Below are 13,750 nucleotides of genomic sequence, written 5' to 3'. Positions count from 1 at the left end.
GTTGGAAACTTCTCATTCAAAAATACACAATGAAAAGCACAATATTTGAAGAACAAGGTATAAATAATAATTTGAAATATCTTACGCGTCGTTAAAAAATTGGTCATAACTGCTTACCTTCTAATTCTAGGTAAACTCTAACGTTAGTTGTTTATACGAAACGATTCGCTTAAAAGTCTGGACCATAATCGATAAAACGTGGTTTGTCACGTGTCAAGTTTCCTAGAAAAAGCATATCAGCGATTTAAAGGGGATTCTGTTAAAGTGCGTGTTATTTTTTCTTATCAATTCAATGATTCCGCTGATTAACAAGAGGAAAAAGTTGAAGAAAGAGGAATAACAACAAATGGTCGAATCTTATGTTTTTCCAATGGAAAAATCTAACTATTATCACATAAATAAGAAATTTCATTACAAATTTCTACGCGAGATACTCTATTATACTTTATAAGAATAATACGTTAATATCTATTTGTTTATAGTCTATCTAAACTTCGCGATTATGTTAGATAACCGAAGGAAACTCATTAAGAGAGAAATGAAAAAATACAAGATTTCCTTTAGATATATCAGATAAGATTGGTGGATGATAATCAATAAATATTTCTTGACGTCATTTAATCTCTTCCATTCGTTTTCATTCATTTATAATCCCAAGAATTAGTGTTGACTGATTGTGAGTATTAAGTTTCTCTCTCTCTCCTCTTTTTTTTTTTTATGATTATACGTCTGCCGTTAAGTCCCCATTTTGATCATCGGATGATCAAATAATTGAATGATCGAAGCTACCGTTGCTATTTTACGTGGAAAATCCGTTGACGCTATGCGGTTAATAAAGAAAAAGAACAGGGAAAATTGAAACAGTATGTGGTCTATCTATATACCTGTTATTCAGATATCATCCCATACCTGCTGTTTTACCATCACGTGAAGTAAGGGGCCAGCCTGTTGCTGGTAGCACGTGTGGGGTATACACGACCTCCAAAGGAAGACGACTTCTATAGAGAACCGAACGCACTCGCTTCGGTCCAGTGTTCTCTAAAGTTTTGACTTGTTCAAGTGGCAGACACATTTTTATTCACCCTATCAGATAAACGAAGAAAAATAATAAGAAGAAATAAAAGTAAGTGTAGGATACTTCGACAAGATCTAGAGATAGATATAAATATAAAGATAGATTATAAATACTCGTGGTGAGCTCGTGTATTTAATTATTCTTACGATAAGTTCGCGATCAGTTGTGTTCTATATAAGGATTTCCTGTTCATTTCTGACAAGAAATTCACAAATAATTCAGGTAACATTTCTTTTTATTTGAAATTTATCATTTTCTTTCGTTATAGACGTTTTTTTATCATCATAATGATCATCATTTATATCTAATTAACTTATTTAATCTGATTTTAAGAGATAATTTTGTATGATTTTAGGATTGCGATGTATGTAAGATAATATATCGCGAAAGATTATAGAAATCATTTATTTCTTCTAGTAGTTGTGAACAAAAATGGGCCTTGTCATCAAAATATATGAATATTATCACTTTCATATGAATTTTTTTTAATTGTTGCAATTGTCGAGTTGGAAAATCATTTTTTATTGAAATATTATTTTTCTTTTATTTAATATAACGTGACTCTTTTTTTAATTACGTACAATTATTAATTTTTGTAGATATCTTAATCGTTCATTTAACATAACGCGATATAGACATTTTAAAGAAATATAGAAATTTGTTTAAAAATAGTCTAATATCTTTGTTATTTTTAATGGAGAACACGTTTTATGGTTTAACACGTTACGATCTCCATTAATTTGTTCGTAGAAACATTTAGCGCGTAAGTAAAACTCTCTGTTGTGACTCTCTACTCCTCTCGTTTGATGTTGCAAGAATGCATATTAGGAATTTCGACATTCTGTAATCGTAGTTTTCTATTTGTACCGCTTCTAGCAACCTAGTTTGCTTCTTACTTTCAACTAAAGAAAATAAACATTCCCAATTGAATCTTCGTTTTTATAACAAATAGGATTTTTTTGTTCAATTAAGAAGAAGAATTTTCTTCAATTAAAACGATATTATTTGATTTTAATTAAGCAAGAAATTAATGATAGTCCTACTAATGTAACTCTTATCAATTCACTTGTCAATTGGTTTTTTCTTCTTCTCTCTTGTTTTTTTGTAAATTATTTTTATTACGTTCTTAACCTTTCTAAACCCATTTTATTTGAACTTAATTATAGAAGATCCGTTTAGTAGACAAACGAGCATATTCGCTATCGACAGTGAGATAACCACGAACGTAAATAATTCCACTTTACTTAAATAGATTCGGAAGGTAAATCGCGTCGAGCGAATGGAAAATTCAAGTCATTTCCTTATCGCCCCGAATCGAAAAAAGAACTCGCTCTCGAATATTCATTATTTTACTCTTATCCCAAAGTCTCTTCATTTGTTTCTTCTTTTCTTTCTTCCCGTCTCTTTTTTTTCATTGAAAAACAAAAAAGAAAAATAAGTAAATTACTTTTATCTTTTATCTGTTGCAGTTCAATAATGATAGCTCGAAGGTTACTGTTATTACTGTTACAAATACATCTTGCACGTTACTGTTACTCAGGTGAGTCATCTTCTGAATCGAGCCTACGCGAATCGTACGCTTCCTGATATCCGGGATTTTAATTATTCGATATTTAAAGGGAAAAAATATATAAGAAAAACCCGTTCGTTCGTACACTGTGTGTCGGAAAGATTAATGAAATTCATTTAAAGGTATGCACGATTCAAATAATTCCATAATCACACGAACACGCGCACACAGTTGCAAGCGATGACGATGTCCACGAACGTCATGAAAATTGAATGACGTGCGGATTATCGAACGTTATGTTTTTATTTTTCCGTGGTTTTATACTAAAATATGGATACTTGGGTGTATCCAAAATCCCGTACTTTCATATTTTTATTTTTTTAACAAATCTAATTATTACTATTCAAAATATTATTTAGGATAGATGAAAAGCTATCGAGGAATAATTATCTTCAAATTTGGTTCAAGTAATTTATCATAAAAATTACATTATTGTGGTAATTTTCATGAATTTCACTTTTTACGTTCTATTTTTAATCTTGAAAGTGTATTTGTAATCAATTCATATGTGATGCGTATATGTACATGCATACGTGTAACGATAGGATTATATAATTGCCGTACGACGAAACTTGGGATCTTTTTTTTGTATTTTTATCACTGCATTAATTTGTTGGGAGAAATTCTCACGAGCGCAAGTAACAGTTTCTCGTTGGCACCGTATAAAATCTTTATACTGGTATCCTTTCGAGTATTATGCAACGACAAAACGTTACACGACTTTTATTTATCGCTTATGAATTCTTTATATCGTCCATTTACTTTTCTTTTTATAACGATGTAAAAACAAAATGTTACTCAAACATTAATAATTATTTAATCAAATAATTTATCTTCGTTTTAATGATAATTAATGTGAATTAATGTTAATTTTACAATTATATATCTTTCGGTTTTTTATTAGACAAAATTTACATAAATTTACATGATAAAAGACGATAATGATTCATTTTACGATAGTCGCTCGACAATGTAATGTAAAAGAAATGAAAATATTTTCTCAATCAAGTTTTTCCAATAGGGTGTGTTTGCTTGTTGTATTCCATCCATATATTATCATCCGTACAATCGATAATTAAAATCTTTCAAATCGTTAGGATACCTTTTGTTATTTTATACTAATTAATTAAAAAATCACATGCCGGAAAAAAAGCGCGCGTATATATTTCGTCGCAATAAATCGGATCGCGAGTTAAAACAATTTAAATATTGTTTCCTTTTAACTTTTGCTTAAGTGCTTCCGGCAGTATATTTTTTTTTACTTTCCCCTCCAGCCAATATGTTAATTCGTTTAAAATTATCTAAAGAAAACATGATAAAAATGTGCACAAATTAAAAATAAATAAACCAAGGAAGATCCAATTTACGAAATTAATATATAAATAGTTAAGGAAAATTGTTTCTTTATCAAAATTTTATTTCTAGGAATTTCAGCATTTATATCGAAAGACTTTTTCTAATCTCTCTTTTACCTTGTCATTCGTTCCTACAATTAAAATGTCTATCTTTCATAATTAGAGAAAACTTTAATAACGGTCCACAATGACATTGGACTGACACCGATCGACCCAGAAATCGCAGATACGATCGATTGGAACAAACATTACTGTAAACGACTTTGTAAAGATGGATCACCACGTCTGAATTGTCATTACACTTTTAAAATCGAATCTTATCGTACGATGAGCAAAGCCTGTTACAATTGTCCATTAAATTCCACCGATTGTTTCCGTCCTCACTGCATACCAGCCGATGGAATCAAACGCTCGATTCTGGTTGTTAATCGGCAGTTGCCTGGACCATCGATTCAGGTACTTAAAGTAGCCATTTTCTATACTATTAATAGATAAATACACGTAATGGGTTATTCGGAAAATTCGTGATATTTTTTGAACGATCATTTTCATATCGATTTAATGTTTTAATCGGCGGGAACTTTCCTAACAACCCAATACATATGCACCTACGTATATAAATAAAATGAAATTTGACAATTGGATAAAAATACAATTTATAATTAATTGGTTAATAAATTGCTTTTGAAAATAAGATAATAACACACAGAAATATATAGAACAGGTCTGTTGCAAACAACTAAACCGACGAACGCTTAATTTACATTACACATTATATAAGGTCTCTCGTTAATATTTACATTAATAATTAAAAGTATGGCTATATCTTAATCTCGCGTTATCTTCCTGCGTCTTTCGACAATTGGTAGATAGGTATTTGCACGGATGAGTAAGACTATAAATTGAAATATTTGAATTGTAGGTTTGTCAGGGTGATAGAGTAATAGTCGACGTGATTAATTTATTACATTCCGAAAGTACTACGATGCATTGGCATGGATTGCATCATCATAAATCACCCTACATGGACGGAGTACCGTACATTTCTCAATGTCCGATTCCTCCGGGATCAACTTTTCGGTACAATTACGTTGCTACTGAAATTGGTACCCACTTTTGGCATTCTCATATAGGTAAGTTCAATTTGAAACAACGATGATTTCATAACTGGAACAAAAGTCATTAGAATCATTTTCAGTTATTTCAATTTTGTACACTTCAGTTTTCATTTAACCTTATGATTTCGTAGGTTTCCAAAGAGGTGATGGTCTTTTCGGACCTCTTATTGTTCGTGCACCACCCTCTAAGAATTGGCACAAGGATTCTTATGACGTGGACGAATTTACGTTAACCCTTTACGATTGGACTCACAATATGGGTACCGACATGTTCCTCGCACATCATCACTCGAATGGCAACAACAAACCTATTAACTTACTCGTTAATAGTCTCGGACGATACAAATCTAATAATAGCGATATTGACGCTATTTCCATGAAAATGCCTTTAACGACGTTTACTGTTAAACAGGTATAAGTCATTCTTCCAAAATATTATTTTTATTTGATTAGCCTTGCACAAAAGGAGGATTTTCCAAGATTTTGTTATTACAGAATCTAAGGTATCGATTCAGACTGATAAACGCTGAATTTCTTAACTGTCCCATCGAAGTGTCTATAGACAATCATACTCTCTTCGTCATTAGCTCAGATGGACGCGATATAAAGCCAGTAGAAGGTAAAATTATGCAAAAATCATATTATTATTATTGTTTTTAATACTAAATTCTATCTTTCAGCTGAATCTTTAGTGAATTACGCTGGCGAGAGATTTGATTTTATTGTTAATATGGACCAAGAAATTGATAATTATTGGATCCGATTCCGTGGTTTGATGGACTGTGACGAGAGATTCCTTAGTGCACATCAAGTCGCTATTCTTAGATATGAGAATGCTAAAGGTTCAGAACCGGAAGGACAAATTTCCTACGATCGTCCTCCGAATAATCTACCTGGATGGGTAATTTTATATATTTTATTATAATAAATCAAATTATAGAAAATATCTGTAACTAAAAATAATTCGTATTGATCCAATGAATATTTTGTTATATTTGTTCGAACAGAAAGTGAATGCGTTAAACGAGGGTACGGAATCGAATAATAGTCTTAGCATACCATTGCTTACTTCTTTAGATGAAAATGACGATACGAGTATCAAAAAAGCGGATTATCAATTTTACGTGGCTTATGATTTTTACGCTAAGAACAATCCACATTTCCATCGGGAAGGTCTTTATGGATTTGATCAAAGTATATTATTTGTTATTTTTAAACAATTTTTGTATTTTTGAAATCTACCTAATCACGAAATAATACGATATACGTATGGTTTATTTGTTCTTTCTTTATGATCAAATATTACAATTGATTTTGTTTTACAGTACACGATTGGTCACAACGACTGTTCACGCCACAATTAAATCACATATCGATGAAGTTACCATCTTTCCCATTACTTTCGCAACGAGACTTAATCGAGCCTAATCAATTTTGTAACTCGAGTACTGTAACAGGATGCGATAAGAAGTATTGTAGTTGCACTCATGTTCTCCAAGTGAAGTTGAACAGCGTCGTCGAAGTGATACTCGTGGATGAAGGTACATTTGATTTCTTGCTAATTATTTTTTTTCAGAGAGAAAACAATTATTCTGTTATTGATTATTATTCCACAGGTATTACTTACGAAGCGAATCATCCATTTCATATTCACGGCTATCAGTTTCGCGTTATAGGAATGGAAAGACTAAGCAAAAACGTTACAATAGACGAAATAAAAAGATTGGACGCAGCTGGTAAGATAAACAGGAAGCTCGACCATGCGCCATTGAAAGACACAGTGACCGTTCCTAATATGGGCTACACTATTATTCGATTTTATGCAGACAATCCAGGTAAAACATTGATTATTCCAATCAAAGAAAAAATTGTTAAAATTTGATCGATTGGTAATCTATAGTATACGGCTTTTCGATTTTTAACGCTTATCAGCATTATTTTGGAACACATATTTACTTTAAAACATACAGATAAAATATTTGATTTACAGAGGCATTAAATCTTCATTAAAAAAGAATGTTGTCAAATTAAAATTCAAATATTCTATTTCATTATCCGAATTTTTATACGAAACCGGGAAGGTCGTTTGCGAGCGTCAATTCTTATCATGAGCCGTATTGATAGCATACTACGTCAGATCAATCCGTGAACATTTTCTAAATAAAATAATCGTTTCCTTGATCATTTCATTCCAATTTAGTTTTATTATACCGTCGTATTTCTGTGACTCATCGATCGAAATAGTAAATTCCTTCAAAATGATTTGCAGGATATTGGCTATTCCATTGTCACATCGAATTCCATGCTGAAATCGGTATGTCCTTGATCTTTAAAGTGGGTGATCACGAGGCAATGCAACAAGTCCCACATGGATTTCCACGATGTGGTGATTGGAAGCAGTCCTCTGATGAAAATCCAAGGACCAATGCAACATCGACACAAAAGAGTTCAACAACTGATTCGAAAGAAAATGAAGTTGGATGGTCGAACGAATTACAATCATATATGATTAAATTAATTCCATCGCTACAGAAAAGAATTGATTCTTCCTCGCCTAATCTTACCACATCGACACATTTGCTAACTTTCTCCATCATTATTTCCGTTATTCTTAACATACTATATTTGTAGTTTATATATTTCAAACAAAATTATTAGAAATATGACATAAATTTTGACAGCCATCATATTGTATGTACTTACATTTCTACGTTTTTACTTGAAAGGATTTCAAGTTTTAAAAGTATTCCAAATATGTATAAAAGTATGTTGTCACTGTGATATATTTATTATGACCGGCAATGAACTTGAATAGCCAATATATTCCCCTATTTTTGATCGTGCCTTGATCATAATGAAAACATACAATGATAAGTCGTTTCTATACTAACAATAAGTACTGATTTATATTCAATAACCATAATTTAATTACGTATCAGTATTCGAACGTATATTAATTCTCTTTACCTAACAAAAATCCATTTACATAATTAACATTATCGATCATCGATTATATATCATTATCATCATCACTTTGACATCGTAATTTTAAGAGAGTATTGTGATATTTAAAATTAAGTCTAATTAAATTATAGAATTAATCAAAATATGTTTAAAAATCATCGATTGTGATGTCTCATTGGTTTTGTCTTTAATTTCATACCATTTACTTACTTAATACTTAATGTTTAATACTTAATGCGTAATATATCATAATAATTTCTTATTTAGCAATGTATTCGATAGCTTTTGTTGTTCTTTTTTTATTTTATGTGATTGTTTATCTCTTTGTCCTTTATAAAGGTTTAATAAAGAAAATAATTGTTTAAAAAATTATAAAATTTTGCATCAAATAAAATTAACATCTACGGAGTTTTTTCAAAAAGCTTTTAAGTTCTAAAATAATTTAAAATTGATAGCAAAATTGGTTTAATTTATGAGGAAAGTTTTGTTATTAATAAAACAACACAAAAATGGTTTTTCCGATTTAAAAAATGCAATTTCTCAACAAATTATAAAACAATATCGTGATAAACAATCTGATCCTGAAAAAGTAATGTTTAAAAGTATAATTGCACAGCTTTTGCATAATATGTAGAGTTATTCCAACGACTAGTTAAGGCAACATGTTAAAAATGTCCAAAACACGATGAGAAATTCTGATTCAATGAGATAACTCCAAACTTCTTCATGCTGCGAATGTAATAAAAATGATAAAAATTTCATATTTTGAAATTACCAAAATTGATTGGCATTAAAAAAAAACACGTATAATCCTTTAAACATGGAATCCATAGATCACATAATTTATACAAAAAATTTAAAGTTTGAAATAACAGTAGAGGGTCTTATTTTATTCACCAAGTACGAATTTGCAATGCATAGTAATGAAAACAAGAAAACCATATTAAAACTATAATAGTTTTACTATAAATAAATAATGCCATATGGCACGGTATACATAATGTAAAATTCAATATAGTTATTCATTCAAATATGAAGATTAATAAGAAATGAATAAAAGAAAGAGTTAAAGGAATATTTAATTGTTTGTAAGAATAGTTTCATTAATACTATAACACGTATCTACTTGAAGTGGTCGTTGTAGTGGATGAGCCAATAGTTTGGCCATATTATCGTGCAATTTAGCAGCATTTCTTCCTACTTCATAGACATGACAAAAATGACAGATATCCAAAGAAATTAATTCAGTATAAACATCTTCACATAAATTTTCTGTAGTTGGTGGTTCATGTACGTATAAGACGTCCAAAAAGAAATACGGATTGGAAGTAATGGTAACTAAACATTCACTTCCACTTGGTCCACTGCACTCATAAAATTTCGGTATACAATTAGATCTCGAATATATCAGAATAACACGAGTCGTAAAAACAGGTAGAAAATTAACGCAATTATCTTTAGGTATTTTAAACCATATCTCTTTAAATATTAATCCCATATTAAATGTTTTCTCTTGATTAATGCTTTCTTCTATAGTATCAAGATAATTCAAAATAGTTTTGACATTATTTGTGAAATCGCTGATCCAGCGTACACTAGAAGATTCTAAAATCATAAGACCATACTCGTGCTTCCTTTGTATCGTAGATTTGGCATTGATGAAAGTTTCTACGACACGCTTGATCATATACAAGGGAGAATAAGATTCACCCATACCAACTTTAAATGGCGTACAGTTCTCCTCTTTGGCGGTATCAACGACAAATAAAATCTTCTCAGGTATATTCAATTCAGGTAAATCTCTATTATTTTCTTGCACGGTACTACTACTTTGACTGTCTATATTTTGAATCGATGTACCACTGTTGGTATTTGACGTTAGCATTTTTGATTGTTCTGGAGTATTATTTATAGTGGCAGGAGTGAACGTAGCAGCAGATGTTAATTTTGCTGACATCGTATTCATTTCTTCATTCCAATTCATAGGCATTGACATGTTCCCTTATTTGCGTTAACATATATTCTGAACTGATACGTTCTCTATCTAATATCAAATTAACACCATAATCAGACAAAGGTCAAATGTTGTGACGTGTATATATATATATATATATATATATATATATATATATATTATATACGTTTATTGCTAATACTTTTCTGTTAGGTTAGTATAATACAATTTGATTTTTATTACATTTAATTCTTTGTGAAATGAAAGCAAAATGATCATCCTAATTTTGTTGTATACTGTGCATCTTTTATCTTTTAAAATCAATAAGACATATCAATATTAACAAATTAATTAATTATTTAATACATAAGGACACATAATTTTTGGTTATTAAGAAAAATAAAAATTTTATATTCATAAAGTATACTTACTTATTAATTATTATTTCGTTATTAAATATTAATTTAACATTACTGCATTTAACATTAATGCACGTATATATAAGTTAAACGGCAAAGTTGATAAGTCACGTTTAAAACACACATGCGTCATTCCTTCGTAAAATGTTAATAATATTCATATTTGTATTAAATATTCTTGAATGACTTATGTATCTATTTATAACTATTTTTATTGTGTTCATTAATTTTGCATTTGATCACGTTACGAGACCTAAAAGATCAATAAAAATTAAAGACTACGTTTTTACTAATTCTTTATTACAAACGATAGGGGGTAGCACTATTGCATTACCTGTGGCGACTCGCGGTTCTCTCGTCACAACAAAAGAATTTAATTTAAATTCTAATTTTGACAGCTTATTTCAATTCTGAGAGATACAATGAATTATTAAAATAACATTGTAAAAATTATTTTTAAAAACGATATTTTCCTTAACGAAAAGAAAAGAAAATAACAAAATACCATTGAAAAATTTTCCCATAGAACAGTTTGATATCTTTAATCTTTGTTATCTATGACTTTGCTATTGTATGGCATTTGTCTCGTTAAACGAATAATTTTGTCGCGATTAGATTTGTTGTTAGGATGAGATGACATTATTTGTATACATTAGAGAATTGATATTGCGTGCTTATAATCGTATAGATTATTAAATATTGAGAAGTATGAAATAATTGTTCTTTATGTATCTTCCTGTACTTCCTATATATGTATATATATACCTATATATAGGCGTAAAGAAATAAAGAAATAAAATAATAATTCATGGTGTTTCTAAAGTCCTCCGATAAAATGTTTAATCAGCAACAATTATCTTTACGGTCGATTGACACTTATTTTGCACCATTTTTAAAAAGCGTTTTAAATAAAGATAGGCTAGGTAAGATCGCTTCATATTATTAAATATAATTGTTTATATTATAAATGATGATATTAATTGTATTGTTAAATAATTAAATAATTTATGAATTTATTATTTTAACAAGTAATTTTTATTGAAATATATATATATCCGCATAATTTTATTTCGTGATTGTATAACATATTATTTTGTTTAAGGAGCAGGATGGGGTGTAATAGGATTGGAGTCAATATTTTCTAGTTGTGGAAAAACGGAAGGAGATAGTTTTAAATTATCAATACCTTATGCCAGCCACAATCTTGTTTGGAATGTATTATTTGATAGCCAATATCCAGAATTGGGTCCTGATTTTATATTCAGCGATGAGACTTTTTTAACTGATCCAGATATTGATACTTTATCAATATCCATACCTAGTCTCGCTCAATGGGATTGTAAAAATAGTAATGCATTGCTACAAGTTATCATTGAACTTTTATCCTTTTATAAGAAACATCAAGTATGATTGTCTCGTTGATTACAATTATAAACAAACACTTTGAGGTCCGGCACTTGTTCGATACATTTGTTTGTGACATCAGCATGTCATATTAACCGGACGGCATAGTGTTAATAAAACTTTAAACGTTACACTAAAAATATTGATATATATATATTGTTTTGTGTTCTTTTTAGATACAGTTATTGAAAAAGCACGACCGTTTAAACTTAGAATATTGTATGTTATTAGAGACAATATCACCAGATGATATTGAAGTTACTTTATTACCAATGAGTATAAAGCCAATTGAAGCTTGTTTTTCTATACGCTTAGATATAGATTTTTCTCAATTGCCTACTCGAGCTAATCAATCTGAAAATGATGCTGCTAAGCTCGTTGTTACATTTTGCGGGCCAGATTGGAATTGCATAGTACCAAATCTGTATTTATCTAAAAATTTAGAAGAAACATTTTCTGGGGCATTTTCGTTGCATATACCTCAGTTTTTACCTAATACTTATTTAACGGCTTATATACCAAAAATAAAAGAACTTATTATGGATAAGGTAACTATTGATAAAATTTGTACTTTCGTTATTCCAATAATTTGTTCAATAAACATTTTTTATTTCAGATAAATACGATCAATCAGTATTACGAAAGTAGAAAACAATTTGTATCCACTTTACTTTTATTACAAAGGGACTCCATTATAGAGTACGATGCTATTGCATTTCAAGATATTACAATACTATTAGAGCACAGAGATTTTTACTTTTTGGTATATTTTCATCTTCCCTTGATGTTTCCCAAGGAAAAACCGGTAATAACATTGCAATCTGTTTATCATATGACAGCACATGGTAATTTGTATTCTGAACAATTAGATAATTTTAATTGGTCAACGATAACAAATATTCAACGTTGGAATTCACGACAAGTGATTAGTAAAATATTGTCACATATTATAGAGAAGGAAGTTCCTAAGTTCCAAGAAAAGTCTACTAAAAATAATCGATTTTAATTCATTGTTTCATAAAATATATCCACATTAAGGTTTCATGATTTGTTATATTTGTATAAAAGTTAATATTTATTCCGTAATTAAATGATATTTCTCTCATTCATTTTAAATATAATAATATTTTATCTTACTTTTAAATGTCATTTTTTATTAATTGTATTAAGTGATTAAACCTTTCAAATTGTAATTAACTTTAAACTTTATTATTATTTAACATTTAAATACAAAAAAATATAAAATTATACGATTAGTGCGTTTAAAGCAGTCTCATCCGAAAATTTGTATTGTTATAAATTATATGTTGTTATGTGATATAATAAATTAGCGACAAATGACGAGAAGTATCGTTGCTCTTATGAATTATTGTACCACCATGTTATAGTAAAATTTGGATTTTAAAACAATTTTGGAGAAAACTTTTTTATTTTAAATTGTGTATATGCACGCACGTGGGTTGAAAAGGGGAATTTTATTTTATTAAAATTATCTATAGTATTTAACACGCGTTCACTACTAGTGTCACATATCAGTATCAAGCGTTGATTTCCGTTGAGAGTCTAGCGTTACATTTGTGACAGTAATCAATGTGACGATTAAATTCTGGACTATGGATAAAATTTCTTCTCCAAGACGTGGTAGCAAAAGTGTTGTTTGCCCAATAAATTTATAACGATATATTACATTTTGGATTATGTACGGCTTTATTACTTTACGGCATATTAGATACAATATAAAATTCTATTGTAGTATAGTTGGAAATTACTCAGAAAATAAAGTACAAGAGTGTGTGCAACATTGAATTATAATAATAATAATAATAATAATGGATTAATTAAGAGTTATTATTTATTTGTAATAAACTAGCTACATACATAGTAAGACATC

General features: G+C 29.5%; 3 protein-coding genes across 6 annotated transcripts; 2 read left to right on the top strand and 1 right to left on the bottom strand.

Moving 5' to 3' along the window:
• The first annotated feature begins 812 nt into the window (after positions 1–812).
• Positions 813–8,312, top strand: LOC106787214 (L-ascorbate oxidase-like). 3 transcript variants are annotated; one of them, XM_014749398.1, is made up of 11 exons: positions 814–1,123; positions 2,545–2,615; positions 4,164–4,456; positions 4,923–5,133; positions 5,250–5,530; positions 5,614–5,737; positions 5,799–6,019; positions 6,126–6,312; positions 6,444–6,659; positions 6,735–6,953; positions 7,388–8,312. In XM_014749398.1, the coding sequence occupies exons 2-11, from the start codon at positions 2,552–2,554 to the stop codon at positions 7,747–7,749; spliced, it is 2,178 nt and encodes a 725-aa protein (XP_014604884.1). In that variant the 5' UTR covers positions 814–1,123; positions 2,545–2,551; the 3' UTR covers positions 7,750–8,312. The 3 variants fall into 3 exon arrangements, with proteins under 3 accessions (XP_014604882.1, XP_014604883.1, XP_014604884.1); XM_014749396.1 differs by having other exon boundaries at positions 813–1,123; positions 6,444–6,953; XM_014749397.1 differs by having other exon boundaries at positions 813–1,297; positions 6,444–6,953.
• Positions 8,313–8,672: 360 nt separating this feature from the next.
• Positions 8,673–10,750, bottom strand: LOC106787216 (BRISC and BRCA1-A complex member 1-like). Its single transcript, XM_014749399.1, has 2 exons — positions 10,468–10,750; positions 8,673–10,126 (listed from the first exon to the last, which is right to left on the bottom strand). The coding sequence occupies exon 2, from the start codon at positions 10,076–10,078 to the stop codon at positions 9,161–9,163; it is 918 nt and encodes a 305-aa protein (XP_014604885.1). The 5' UTR covers positions 10,079–10,126; positions 10,468–10,750; the 3' UTR covers positions 8,673–9,160.
• Positions 10,751–10,995: 245 nt separating this feature from the next.
• LOC106787228 (BRCA1-A complex subunit BRE-like) lies at positions 10,996–13,266 on the top strand. 2 transcript variants are annotated; one of them, XM_014749422.1, is made up of 4 exons: positions 10,996–11,378; positions 11,564–11,859; positions 12,036–12,407; positions 12,476–13,266. In XM_014749422.1, exons 1-4 carry the CDS (start codon positions 11,264–11,266, stop codon positions 12,863–12,865), a joined length of 1,173 nt encoding a protein of 390 aa, XP_014604908.1. In that variant the 5' UTR covers positions 10,996–11,263; the 3' UTR covers positions 12,866–13,266. The 2 variants fall into 2 exon arrangements, with proteins under 2 accessions (XP_014604908.1, XP_014604907.1); XM_014749421.1 differs by having other exon boundaries at positions 10,999–11,378; positions 11,558–11,859.
• The last annotated feature ends 484 nt before the right edge of the window (positions 13,267–13,750 follow it).

This window comes from Polistes canadensis, unplaced genomic scaffold (genome assembly GCF_001313835.1).
Source record: "Polistes canadensis isolate GaletaPanama2010 unplaced genomic scaffold, ASM131383v1 scaffold_95, whole genome shotgun sequence".
NCBI lineage: Eukaryota > Metazoa > Arthropoda > Insecta > Hymenoptera > Vespidae > Polistes > Polistes canadensis.
The sequence above is the reverse complement of the archived record's forward strand: the minus strand, read 5'-3'. Positions and strand labels throughout refer to the sequence as shown.